This window comes from Anopheles bellator, chromosome 2 (genome assembly GCF_943735745.2).
Source record: "Anopheles bellator chromosome 2, idAnoBellAS_SP24_06.2, whole genome shotgun sequence".
NCBI classification, from domain to species: domain Eukaryota; kingdom Metazoa; phylum Arthropoda; class Insecta; order Diptera; family Culicidae; genus Anopheles; species Anopheles bellator.
In genome coordinates this window covers 67,832,226-67,846,094 of record NC_071286.1, presented here as the reverse complement: position 1 = coordinate 67,846,094, position 13,869 = coordinate 67,832,226, and the positions used below count along the sequence as shown (strand labels likewise).

Below are 13,869 nucleotides of genomic sequence, written 5' to 3'. Positions count from 1 at the left end.
GAAAGCATCACCAGCACGACAGGCCGGGGCACATGTGAGATTTGGGCCGACTCGCAGCAGGGCCCAGTACATAATTAATAAAGCAAATAAAGCGGCGGTGCACCGGCAGCATTTCCATCTGGCCCCCGTCAAAGGACGTCCCGGGCGGGCCCTGACACCGTCGGCTGATGGGTTTGATGGGACCAGCGCGACTCGACAGTGAAGTGCTTCCGCCGACCGGGTTCGAAGGGGGTTCGCGGGTCGCGCCGTGGACGCGGAAGCGGAAAAGCATCATTCGAAGCGGAAGCGGAACACGCGAACCGACCGTCGAGGATTCAATAATGGAAAGGGAAATGGCAGCCAGGAAAGCTCAGGAAAAAAAAGCGGGAAACTGGGAAAACATGCCGAACGCGGGGGAAAGAAACAGAAGAGGGCGTCCATCTCGTCGGAGGTGAGCAAGATGCAGGATGCTGGGCGCTCGGAGATGGTGTGCCGTCGAAGCGATGCTCGCCACGTTTCGCAGTTGCATTTGAGGTTTTGGCGCGTTCGGAAGCGCGCACCCGTTCGCAGTCCACACATCCACACGCAAGTACACCGGAAGGAAGCAACCGGTGAGGAGACCCCCCCATTCCTGTGAGCCCGTGAACTTGGCGGCGACCCCGTTTAAAACTTTGATGAGCATTAATTGCCGTTGGGCCGGTCGCGTGGTGCGTGCTGAAAATTGGCCGAAAAGCCACCCGAAAGCAGAGAGTGACAAAAAGGCGCCACAGGACACGCAAAAAAAAACATAAACAAGAAAAGTTGGCGCCTGAGTGTTCGACACTAAAAACGGTGCTCCGTATCTCGGATTTAACGAGCCGTTTTTGAAGCACGGTGGAAACGGTGGAAAGGTGCGCAGACGGGTCCAGAAAGGCGAAGGCGAGTGAGTACAGTGTGGCCGTGTGAATGAGTGAGTGTGTCTCCCCTGAGGGAAATTTAAATGGAGATTGAAATGGAACCACGTACGCAAAGTGGCAACCGGTACACGTGTACACATAGCACCGTGCCGTAGGACTTCCGGTTCCGTGGACTTCCTTAGGGGGGGCGGCGGCATTAGATTGAGGTGGCGGCCGAAGGGAAATACCCAAGAACTATCCCAACCGACCGACTGACACGGGAATCGATTTTGGGCTGGACGGTGGTGTGTTGACTGAAGGGAATCGGCCCCAGGACCCAACGGGTACTGACGCTTTGATGAGATTTTTTCCTTTAAATTACACCAAACTCCAAACCCATCAAACATCCGTCGGGAAAGGTCGAAGTTAAAAATAGCATCAGCATCGAGTGGATTAATGAGCGTCGTTCAATCAGTCGGCACGGCACGGACACGGACCGTGGTGACCGTGATTTCCGGGCGGCCCGCGATAAAAGGACTTGCTGGTCGGCCTTCGGAAGCGCAAAGACACAGGGCAAAAGGAAACTCGTGCCACTTCGCTTCTCGTGACACTGGTGCTCTCGGCTCTTGGCTCAGGACCTCTTCTTAATGGGCCGCTTTCAAGTGCACTCCTCTTAAATGCATTTAAATTAAAATTCAATTAGAAGGTAAAGGCTGCCACATGGCCACAGCCAAGGGAGTCGTCGTCCTGGTCGTGGGGATCGAGTGCAAAATCGATCCAGCAATCTCCCCGAGCCCGGCGCTGCTGTCTGTTAGTTCCGGTCGCACACGCTCCGTGATCCGTGCCGTTTGGCCGTGCTCGTTCACCTCGTTCAGCAGCAGCAACGGCACGGTTCTTCACGCCACAGGACACAAACGGCACACAAACGCGTGTGAACGATTCCGTGTTCCAGCTGGCTGGCCTAGGTACGTGTTGAGCCGTCGGCCCCGAAGTACCCCGGAGGAGTGCCTACATGGTGGGACGGGCCGGTCCTCGAGAGCCCGGGACGGGCCTGGCGATACGTTTTGCGCAATTATCAGTGAAGATGTGCGCTTGAAGCACGCCGCGCCGCGCCGCCTGCTGAGGCTGCACTTTGAGCCTGAAGAGGTGGTGGGCCGCTCTTTGAAAATGGCGCTGCCCCGGGGGCCCCCACCGGAAGAACCGCTTCTTGTTGCACGTTTGCCTGCACAAGTGTGGAACTTGACTCTCTCTCTCTCTCTCTCTGTCTCTCTTTTTCTATTGCCATCCCAGAAAGTACGTGCTGGCGCCTTTTTCATTTTCCCGCAGCTGATTTTTTTTCCGCCTCTTGCCACTGAGGTTGAGGTAGCCAACGGCGGATGCGGTCGGATTGTGGTGAAGAAGTTTGTAAATAATGATTCCGGAGCACCGGAGCAATCACAGGTTCGGTGTGGCGAGCGAGCAGAAAAATCGGGCCCGATCGGTGCCTCAGGACTCAGGGAGCCGGAAACGGTGACTGGAAAGAGTTGACGAAACGACGGACGCAGACGGTGCGAAGAGCTGCTGACAGCCTGCGACTGGGAGCGGGCTGGCAGCCGGAAAGCCCCGGGGCGGAATCGGAAAGCCAAAACGGTCCCATTGTGGTCACTGTAATTTGCGTCGAGTGCTTTCGCTTCATTTTCTCCGGAATCCGCCTGTCGCCGGCCACGGCAGCCCGTGCCGACATCAATATTGTTTATTTTTGAAACATTCCAACCGAGGACCGGCCCCGGAAAGGGGTTGAAAGTCCTGCAGCCCACCTGCACTCCGGGACAATCAAGTCAGAAATTGCTGGACCGGAGCTGTGGCAAAAGCTCCCGTAGCCCTGGCAACATCGAACCTGGGATGGACTTGGAAAGTTTCGTCCGCGCGCCCCAAACTTGTTTTGCTGTTTTCCCGCACTCACTCCGAGGTTCGCTCGAGTGTGGCCCCCATTTTCCGCCGATGCCGATGCCTGCCATTCCCTGACACGCACCATCGCGCACGGGTATTTTCGCGGGATGCAAAAACCGCAGCGGTTTTCGGGGTGAAAATGGGAAATCAACTCAGGTAGGTGGAGGCGAGCAAAAAAATAGAGCAAAACGAGTCGGTTCCGAAGAATGGGGCCAATGCTCATCGCGCACCGCTCGGCGGAAAACCCCCTTGGTCCGGTGCGGAGCGGGGAAAACAATGGGGAAAATGTGTTTCAATGAGCGTGTCAGAAGTGGGCGGCCGAGTTGGTGAGTGCCTCCGGTACCCCACTATCCCTCGCTGGCCCACGGTGCTCTAATCCGTGCTTGGCCCAGTCTTGTAGCCACAGTCGGTGTCACTTTTTGTGCCAGGATGGTAATGGCACAAATGAAGCCGATTTCTATTGTGTGGGCTACGAAGGTGCACTCAATGGACAAAAATTGTCGAACAAAAATCGGAGCCGAAACTCATGATGATGTCCACAGTGCTACTGTTAAAGTAGGATGTTTGGTGGGTTCTGCTAGGAGTTATCCATTACGAGCTGTTACCGAGAAGCACTGAACGGCCAAAGTACAGCGTGATGTGTTTAAAACCTCTTCACTGATTTCATGTTTGATTATTACTGGCGTACTTATGGCTTATAATTAACTGCCAATATTGTTGCTCCGTTTTTAAATAAATGTTCGCCTGTACGAACCCGACGTCGGTATCGTACAATGGGCCCCATTACGAAACTCGAATCGAGAACTCGAACGGTCATTCAAGTTCATTTTACTATAGCTTTCTCTTTCTGCCTTCTCTCTTGCTGTATTCTACTTTCTCTCTTACTGTGTTCACTCGATCGTTCGAGTTCTCGATTCGAGTTTCATAATTGGGGGGAATGAAAACTCTTTTACTCGTTTGGAGTTTCTATATTTACGACAAACAAAACTCCAAAAAAATCGTGCCATAATCTGAAACAGTTTTCTGAGTTAGTTGATAAAACCGTAACATCCATTTCTTACTACCCTACTTAATATACGCTTAATACAGGTCTGAGACCTACTTAATGCTTACTACTGGAATGGAAAACCCTCGAGTAACAGCTTAAAGAGCCTTATACGCGTACAGACCAGAGACCACAAGGCAGTGTGGAAATAAGGACCTACGTGTACACCCACCACAATATATATTGTTTTATGATAAACATATTTGATTACCGACTGTACCTTTGCAGCAAATTTCCTTCCCGAACTGGGTCGCTTTCGTTGGCCTGGCTTCTACAGCTTCGGCCCAGCACGGCCCGGCACCCGTACGCACCCACACACAGAAACCTTTTTTTGCCATTATAATATTAGCCTCCGGGGGGCTAACCCGATTGGAAAAGGATCCCCTTGGACCGCGCGCGGAGATCGGGAGGTATCTATGACACCCACCGAGCGCTTCTGATGGTCTGATTTCGAATTGGCGCGGCCCACGGCCCCAGAAGGATGAAGCGGTCTCGCAAGGACGGGTGATACAATAACAGGATGTTCGTGGGATGGTGTGTGCACCTGCGAGTGTGTGTGCGCGCGCGCGGAGACGGGCCTTCGACGGGGTTCTATTGTGCTAGTCACGTTTCCGGACGCGGCGGACCGCGGGACGATGCACGGAGTTTAAATCGCACCCTTTCAGGATGTGCAGTGGGGCGGTGGATCAGGGAGTCCCCGTCGGGTTTTGGCTTTTCGCTTTCAATCTTCCGGTCTTCGTCCTTGGGGGGGACGATTGATTTCCGCGAGTCCCGAGGCTTTAAGCTCTCACGCTCCGAGGACGCTCCGGAGCTTCAAGCGCGAAGGTCATTCCACTTGGGTGCGCACACACGATGTGCGTAGCCGACGCTTGATTGGCGTAATGGGACCTCCCCCCGGCTTCGAGGCACTTGGGTTGACGCTTGGGGTACGCGCCTCAGCAACCCACGTGGCAGAGATTAACGTGTACCGGGACCGGAATGTCCTGTCAACGCATCCCGCCTGCAGTAAGTCGAAGCGCTCCACTAATGGGGATTACATTACGATTCCACGCGAACTCCGCCGAGATAAGCCGCACAGAGATGTAATTGAGCTGCATTAATATACCATCAGCTGTGGTTGTGGGTTTGGTGGGAAACCGCTCCGAAATTAATGCCAGATGATGGAGGCGGGCAAATTCTCATCCATACCAATACCGTCGGACCGGCTTCACTCGGGAAAGCTCTCGCCTTCGACGTCGGGGCCGTAGGACCAACTTTTTCTCGGCAACATCAAAACTCCAAAAACTCCAAGTTCGCCGACCATAAGTTGTTCTCCGATGTTTCCCCAAGCCGAATGGAGAAAGAATGGACGAATCACGCCCAACATCGAACCCGTCGTGCCGTGTGTCTATGATTTATGCTTCCCTTGGCGAAATAATCGCTCAGCCCTTTGGAACGTTCCCGACACGAGTGGTGCATCATCTTCCAGAGTGCAGCGGATTTATTTTAAAAATAACTTTCCTAGGCTGTGCCGGGTGGGTGGATGGGTGGTAGAGGGGCCATGGTTGTAAGAAAAAGTTTTCCTTTGTAAATTGTCCATCCCACTGCCTGGGATATCCAGAGTTCATCTTCAAAACATGCACCAATAACATTTAGTGCTTCGCTTACGTCCGTTAGGCGGTGGGATGTTGTTCTTGGTTCTTCTTCCGGACTTCCGGCTTCCACCCTCCACGGGACGGCACCGACAGGACGACCGCTGTTTCATCCGTTTGCTCATTTTCTCGTAGTCTTTCGCTACTTCAGCACCGCTGCACAGAGGATTTCGTCGCCCAGTCAGTCGATGGCGGTCGAACGGTAAGGAGCGTTGCTAGGCGACAGGCACACTACGATGAGGACTACTGCGATAGCGACTGTTTTGTTGCTGTACTGCACGGCGGTGTTGGTCCTGTCGGACCAGCTGATGGGCCACGAAAGTGTGCTGGGCTCTGGCCATCGGCAGTCAGGATCGAACCTGACGAAGGAAGTCAACCGTAACATCATCAACACGGTGTTCGAACGGACACGGCCGGCTGGGCGGGAGCGGCGCTGGAAGGAGGTTACGATCTTGGGTCTCTTCGAGCTCAGCTCGAAGGCTGGCGAACGGCGCGAGGGATTCAGTGAGCTGGCGGCGGCCCAGCTCGCCGTGCAGCACATCAACCGAAGGGGCCTCTTGCTGGGCTACAAGCTGAAGCTGATAACGAACGACACCCAGGTAAGGCGTCGCGCTTCACCCGATCCTCACGCTCGATCCTTAACGTCTCCTGCGTCCCTGACAGTGCGATCCGGGCGTCGGCATCGATCGGTTCTTCCACGCACTCTACACCCACCAGAGCAAGCGTATCATCATGGTGCTGGGGTCGGCCTGCTCCGAGGTGACGGAGAGCCTGGCCAAGATCGTACCCTACTGGAACATCCTGCAGGTGCGTGTGGGAACTACAGGGTAGCAACGGGAAAGTGATACACTCAATCGAGTGCCCATCGTTTTCATTTTTACAGCTATAGGTCCAATCTTTGTTTACTATTTGAAGAAGTACTATGTTTACAGTTTATTCATACGTGATAAAGTCAGTGCTTATGTTTCGTTCACCAGAAAGTTATAATGGATTCTTATAGAGAACAAATCAAGATCTTGCATCTTCAAAATCTCACAAACATTCTGATGAAGGGAAAGCTGTCAAATCTGGACTTGACCAGATTATTCGTGTACAGGACCATCAAACTTTTCAAGGAAACTGATACGATTGTCCCCAAAAAGAAACCGGGGAAAAAAACGGGCTGTACGGACTTCAGCGGTAATCAAAGCAGTGTGATATGAAAAAGAGTCACACCTCCATGCAAAACATAATAGAAAAGGATCTTGGATATAGTCCTTTTAAGAAGCAGGGGATTCATGGATTATCTCTCTAAAATATTGCCGACAGGGTTGTCAGATCTCGGATGCTCCTGAAGACAACATAATTTTTTCGGATCAAAAATTGTTCACTTTGGAGGCAACTTTGAACAAACAAAATGATCGTGTCTATGGTGGAAGTCTTCGTGATGTACCAGCCGATAAAAGAGAGGTAGAGGTAGGATAAAAGAGGGTTCGAAAGGTACTAAAATGCATCAGCTGTGATGGTTTGTGCCAAGATTTCACGATTCATCTCTTGCGCAAAAAGCATAGGTTGTTCTGAAATGGTGCAAACAAAATTCGAACCATTCGACTTTAATATCTGGGGATACATGCTAGGAGCTGATTAAGCATATGAGTTTGGACATTTTTAAGAATCATTTAGTCAAAATCTGGGATGAAATGCCTAACGAAGTCGTGCGTGCGGCGTGTGATGCTTCCGAAAAGCGACTTCGGGCCGCATTCAAACATAAAGGCGAAAAATTTGAATTGAACTAAATACATTGCAAGTTTACTACTGTAACATGTTATTAAAACAGCTGGAGGAGAGAAAAAAAAAATATTTTGATTTTTATGACATAATTTAAGGATATCACTTTCACGTTGCCACCCTGTAAATCAAAAACGGAATCCCCGGCAAACTGACAACTCGCGCCATTTCCGATTTCCGGTCCAGGTTTCGTTCGGGTCAACGGCGCCGGCCCTGAGCGACCGGCGCGAGTTCCCCCTGTTCTACCGCACCGTGGCCCCCGACTCTTCGCACCACCCGGCCCGGATCGCGTTCCTGGCCCGGTTCGGCTGGGACATGGTGGCCACGTTCTCGCAGAACGAAGAAGGATACTCACTGGCCGTCAACGATCTCGTGACGGAGCTGGAGCGGGCCAACATCACGTGCGCCGCCACCATTTCCTTCGCCGAAACCGACTTCAAGGAACAGCTCAAGCTGCTGCGGGTATTATTTAGCTCCCTGCCCCCCCTTCACATGGCCCCATCCGACCCATCCTCTGTATCCCGGATGCGTGTGTAGTGTAGTGTAGCCACGTTGTGTCCGTCCCATACACACAAAACCACACACAGACACAGACACGCACGCACGTACACACGCTGGCCCGGCCCTGGCCAGTAAGTTTAGGTAAGAGTCCCAGCGACCGTCAGCATGAATTTCCACCCGGAAACCATATTTTGCTTGCACCGAACCGACTGTTCGCCCCACTAATCCCTGAGTTCATTATGACCACCCGGCACCCCCACCACCCGCACCTTCCCACCACGATTTTTTGCAAAGGATTACGAAACACACACACACCGACACACGATTATTATCCGGCTCTTCGTACGCCGTGTCTGCGTTTCGTCCCGCCAGGATCGAGACATTCGGGTGATTATTGGGAGCTTCTCGCACGAAATTGCACCGCAACTGTTCTGCGAGGTAAGTCACCGGGAGTCACCGGGGAGTGCGGGGAGGGGGGGCGTGTACTACTACTGGCCTTCGACGTCCTTTGGCAGGTGTACAACCTGGGCATGTACGGCCCCGAGTACGCGTGGATCCTGCAGGACACGTACATCTCGTCCTGGTGGCTGACGGCGGCGGCGACGTCGTGTCCCCCGAAGGCACTGCTGGCCGCGGTCGAGAACCTGATAATCGTTTCCAGCTACAACAGCATCGTCGGGATGGGCACGGCCCTCAGCGGATTAGTGAGTATCGGCAGCCGTGTAATTGTTTCGTTTCCAATCGCCCAGGATTAGCGGCCCGGGCGGACAGAAACAATGGGCCAAAGGGGGGTCCAAAGGGGGGGTCCAAAGGGGGGGTCCAATAATTCTCCGGCACATATTGTATCGGAACGAATTGGTGCCTCTTTCCAGACGAACCGCATTTTTCTGCAGAAGCTGCGCGAAATGAACGTGTCGGATGCGGTGTCGGAGTTTGCGCCCCAAACGTACGATGCCGTGTGGGCGATGGCGTTGGCGTTGCGCGGGGCCGAAAAGTCCTGGTCACAGCACGTGGCCGCCCGGCGTGTCCACCTGGCGGACTATGACTACACGCGGTACGATATCGCCGCCGAGTTGTTGCGTCAATTCGATCGGCTCAAGTTTAATGGCATCTCCGGGCCGGTATCGTTCGATGGGCCGGACCGGATCGGGACGACGTCCTTCCATCAGATTCAGCGTGGTCAGCTGCAGACGATCGCGTTCTACCATCCGAAGAACGCGACGCTCCATTTCGGGTGTCGCTCGTGTGTGCCGATTGTGTGGGCCGCCGATGGACAGGTGCCGATTGCGCGGCGTATCCTGAAGCTGCGCGTCGACACGATCGACCCGGTAGCCTTCTATACCGTCGTGGTGCTGTCCCTGGTCGGGATCGCTTTGTCGGTGATCTTTCTCGGGCTGAACCTGCGCTTCCGGAAGCTCAAGTAAGTGATAGACACCTCGCCTGCGGTGCGCTGCTCAGGATTAATCTGTCTCCTTGGGTCTCTCCCATCAGGGCCATCAAGCTGTCGAGTCCGAAGCTGAGCACGATCAGCGTGTGCGGGTGCATTCTCGTGTACGCTGCCACGATCCTGCTCGGTCTGGACCACTCGACGCTGCCCGGTTCGAGTGTCAGCTTCGCGACCATCTGTATGGCCCGGGTTTACTTCCTGTCGGCCGGATTTTCGCTTGCGTTCGGCTCCATGTTCGCGAAGACGTTCCGCGTTTACCGGATCTTCACGCAGAGCGCCGGTGGCCTGTGTCGGGATCGGATCCTGCGCGACACGCAGCTCATCTCGGTCATCGGGGCGTTGCTGCTGGTGGACGCATCCGTCGTGTCGTTCTGGATGGCAGCCGACCCGTTGGAACGTCATTTGCACAACCTGTCACTCGAGATCAGCGCCACCGATCGGAGTGTGGTGTTTCTGCCGCAGGTGGAACTGTGCCGATCGCGGCATTACGAGGGCTGGCTGGGGATGCTGTACGCTTATAAGGGCCTGCTGCTGGTCGGTGGTGTCTACATGGCGTGGCAAACTCGCAACGTCAAGATCTCGGCCCTGAACGACTCGCAGTACATTGGGATTTCGGTGTACTCGGTGGTGATCACTAGTGCCAGCGTTGTCGTGCTGGCCAATCTGCTCTACGAGAAGGTGACACTCGCGTTCGTCATCATGGCCGGCTTTGTGCTCAGCTCGACGACGGCCACACTGTGTCTGCTGTTTCTGCCCAAACTTAAGGACATCCTCGAGCAGGGCGAAGTGTACGATCCGATCATACACAGCATGGGCCTCAAGATGGAGTTCAACACGCGCCGGTTCGTGGTGGACGATCGGCGCGAGCTGCAGTTCCGTGTCGAGGTCCAGAACCGCGTGTACCGGAAGGAGATTGAGTTGCTTGATGCGGAAATCTGCCGCCTGGAGCGATTGCTGCTCGCCGACGGTTCACCGTCCGGAAGTCCACGATCTTCGGAACCAAACCTGGCAGCATACGATGTCGGGATCGCAGGCGCACTGCCCCGTGTGCCAGCATCCGGCGGTGGGCTGCCGATGTTGCTGCTCTCCGTACTCCCACCAATCATTCCACGCGCCAGCTGGCCCTCTGTCGATCCGATGCTGTCATCGCCAATGAAGCGGAACATCGCCTTTAGCTCACAGCCCAAGATCGACCCGTCGATGGGCGGCCCACCGAACGGAGAGCAGACCGTGTCCGGCATGCTGTTCGACGACCGGCAACCGGTAGCTACCGGAACCAGTGTGATGGGTCGTATCAAGCACATCTTCACTCCGCGCGTCCCGAGGGTCCCTTCGGTGACGGGGACCGCCGTCATCCGCAAGTCCACCCTGGCCATATTTCAAGAGCTCGACCCGGAGTCGGACGACCATCCGCCATCGATCTACACCATCGGTAGCTGCCAAAGCGAGCACCACAATCTGACCGCCTCGGAACCCCGGGTGAACTTCATTCTGCCACCGGCGACGGGACCCGGGGCTGGATCGCGGCACCCCTCGAACGTTCCGCAGCAGCAGCCGGGCGCGGGGCGGGAACGTATTCGCGGGTCACCCCGTTTCCCGCATCGCATCTGCCCGCAAGCGATCAGCCTGACGGAGCTGGGCCTCGAGCGGCCCCGGCTCAGCTTTCTGACGGTGAAAAGCTGCGAGCAGATTCACGGCCGGCCGTGCGATTCGCGAGCCAAGTGGAAATCGATGGACTCGTTCTCGAGGAGTATCGGGTGCGAGCAGTAGTCGCGCAGTGTCCATCGTTGTCATTGCTATGGTTGGTTGGTGTATTAAAAGCAATAGAGCAAGTCGCAGTTGGATGCTCCGCATTTCCCGAATGATAACATAAACGCCCAGCTCAAACAACCTCCACTTGTGTTTGATTGGAGTCAGGTTTTATTGCAACAAAACGTAATCAAGGAAAAAACTTAACAACACACTGTACAAAGGGATTGGTCAATTGGTGCTCAGTTTCGTGAAGCTGTCGGTCAGCTCCTCGTCGATGTCGTGAAGGTCCGGCAGGGTTGGTTGCTGGCCGTGAGCGGGAGGTCCCGCCAGGGGCGTCATGACTGGTTGGTAGGAACCGTTCTGGTGGTGGTAACCCGCTGCAGGTCCTTGCCCAGTAGCTGGAGCTAGCGTTCCCAGGACGTACCGGATCTCGGACGAGTTCAGGACCGGCTCAAAGTCGACCATGTTGAGGTTAATGTCGGAGTTCATAGGCGGAAAGCTCGGGTTCATGGCGTAGTTGTTGGTGACACTGGTAGGGACCATCCCCGAACTAGGTTCTCCGGTGTGATGCATTGAGTCTTTACTCAGGAAGCGGAAGTTGCCAACGCTCAGAGAATGATCCATGTGACGGCTGTGGTGACCCATCGGCGAAGGAATGATGTTGTTGACGCTAGTCAACGACGGTGCTGGTTGTACCCAACCGTTTGAAGGTCCTGGCCCGTCAAACATTGGCATCGTAGGAGCCATTCGTTGTGGAGGAACGACGTGTTCACCACCGTAAGGATTGTTCCCCACCGGGCCATTCAGCGTGGTGTAGGCAAGGGTCGTTGGCGTTACGCTCTCAGGCTCTTGCGGTGAAACGGCAACTGGAGACGGTGTAAGGATTATCGGTGAGCGATCGGATCCTGTGGCAGGATGTTGAGTGATCATCATTCCCTGCATCGGTTGGTAGCACGGTTCGTTGTTTGGCGAAGACTCTGTGACGAGGGATTGGGACGAGAGTTGAGTGGTACGCTGAGAGAACCCACGGCCACTTTTTGCACTTACCTCTGAGTTCGTGCTTTATTTCCTCCTTTGGCGTACGTAGCGAATTGGTTGGGTTGTAGTTGTACATTCTCTCTGCAAAAAATATAAGAGCGGACTTTTAAGGGTGAAAGGATACAAGGATGAAAGTAATACTTACGAGGCGCAGCGCTTTCTCTCGCGTTGTTCTCATCGTGGTTGACTAGTTTCGGAACGGTGCCGGTGTTCATGTTGGCGAAACGTTTCGGATCCCTGAGATTATCGATCGACGAGTCGATTTTCTGTCGCTTCCGTCGGAGCTCTATTTCTGTGAGGCGGTAAAATAAGTATCAGAAATTGGTTGAATCGTATTTCGCAGAAGCGTTCAATGTGCTGATTCGGATTCGGAACCTACCAATATCTACTGGTGTGAACTCAAACTTGAGGGCTTCCGAGAACGCGTTGTCTGATGGTCTGACGAGCTGTACGTATGCCTGCAATGGAACCGGCGATATTCAGTATCTTCGTTCGTTTTTTATCTCCCGCCGTTCACTTACCTCCACGGAATCGGTGATATCGATCGATCGGTACGGTGGCGTCCGGAAGCTAATGGCCACCTGTTTGTGGACGTCCGTGTGCGAAAACTCGGCGTAATTCTCCCACACCGTGACGTTGCCCTTCTTCTCGAAGAACCGCACCTTGATGTCCTCCTTGACGACCTTTTCGCACAGCAAGATGATCTCCTTGCCGCCGCACACCGGGGCCGTACTATCGCTTAGCCGGCAGATGATCAGATCCGACATCGCCTTCTTGTCATAGATGATGTCCGAGACGACGGGCGCCAGTGGTTCCGTGAAACGGCCACGTTGCTGTCCCTCGAGAAACACCTGGAAGCACAGCCGGACGGCATTGAGGTCGATGGAGCCCGGTTCCTTGGCGTGAGCGAATCCAGCTAAAAAGGTTAAGTTCCGATTAAGGACATGATCCCCAGTCGAACAGACGGACACTTACTTCGAAATGGATCGACCCGGATCTCCTGTCGCAGCTTCAGCGCATCGTCGACGTCCTTTTTGCGAACGCACTGGATGCCGAGGTTGTTGAAGTTGTAGCTCATGGTGGTACTGTTGATCTCTACGGTACACACGCCCTTTCTGCAGTGTTCCTTGCCGACCAGATTGTGTGGATGAGGTTTATGGTTTGGGCCCTCTTTGGCCACGCAAGACACCACTACCACGGCTCTGCCACGATATCCGTGCACCTGTATGCTCGGGAAGGTCTTGTGATCCGCCGTCGTGTTGATACCGGGAATCGATCCTGCCGAGCGACCTTCGCACTCATACCGAAAACGTAGCGCCTTCGGATGTGGCTGCTCGGTGATCTCCATATACGGCCGTTGTGTAGGTTGCGGTGGCATTCTTGTGGTATTACCGTCAAACTATTCGACGCGAAACGAAAGGCACAGATTTGGCACAGCCTATGTACAGGTTCATCCGAACCACAGCGCACAATTGAGCCTCTTTTATAGATGACACCCAACCTAGTTCGAATCTCAAGCCTTTCCAGCACGCACTTTATGACCTGCACAGTGCAGGTGCAGCCTCTCGTGTCTAGGTTCGTGTTTGCTGACCTGTGGCTTCTCCAGCAATGCGCGTACCCAGAATGTTTTCTGCATCAAAAATACGGGTTATGAAAAGGACGCTGGGCGTTCGAACTTTGAAACGAAATTAGACGACAGGTGTCCACTGAACGTTGGCAGGAGCACGGGTAAACACGGTCCTGGTCTCGGATTTTGTGATCCGAAAAGCCGTTGAAAAGGACAGGTAAATACGAGAGCCGGAGCAAACTGGTCACGGGCAGAAACGCTTGATTGGAACCGTTTAATAAAAAAATATCGTTTAGATGGTAACACTGTCCATTTACGGGACATCTCTGGTGACGATG

The 13,869-nt window shown here is 54.1% G+C and overlaps 2 protein-coding genes across 2 annotated transcripts; one reads left to right on the top strand and one right to left on the bottom strand.

Moving 5' to 3' along the window:
- Positions 1 to 5,695: 5,695 nt before the first annotated feature.
- LOC131207920 (gamma-aminobutyric acid type B receptor subunit 2) lies at positions 5,696 to 10,944 on the top strand. The gene is made up of 7 exons (XM_058200555.1): positions 5,696 to 6,058; positions 6,123 to 6,266; positions 7,413 to 7,688; positions 8,100 to 8,165; positions 8,243 to 8,431; positions 8,600 to 9,147; positions 9,219 to 10,944. The coding sequence occupies exons 1-7, from the start codon at positions 5,696 to 5,698 to the stop codon at positions 10,942 to 10,944; spliced, it is 3,312 nt and encodes a 1,103-aa protein (XP_058056538.1).
- A 210-nt stretch (positions 10,945 to 11,154) lies between these two features.
- On the bottom strand, positions 11,155 to 13,342 carry LOC131207919 (transcription factor p65-like). The gene is made up of 6 exons (XM_058200554.1): positions 12,940 to 13,342; positions 12,486 to 12,880; positions 12,344 to 12,422; positions 12,110 to 12,256; positions 11,974 to 12,045; positions 11,155 to 11,903 (listed from the first exon to the last, which is right to left on the bottom strand). The coding sequence occupies exons 1-6, from the start codon at positions 13,340 to 13,342 to the stop codon at positions 11,155 to 11,157; spliced, it is 1,845 nt and encodes a 614-aa protein (XP_058056537.1).
- Between the last annotated feature and the right edge of the window lie 527 nt (positions 13,343 to 13,869).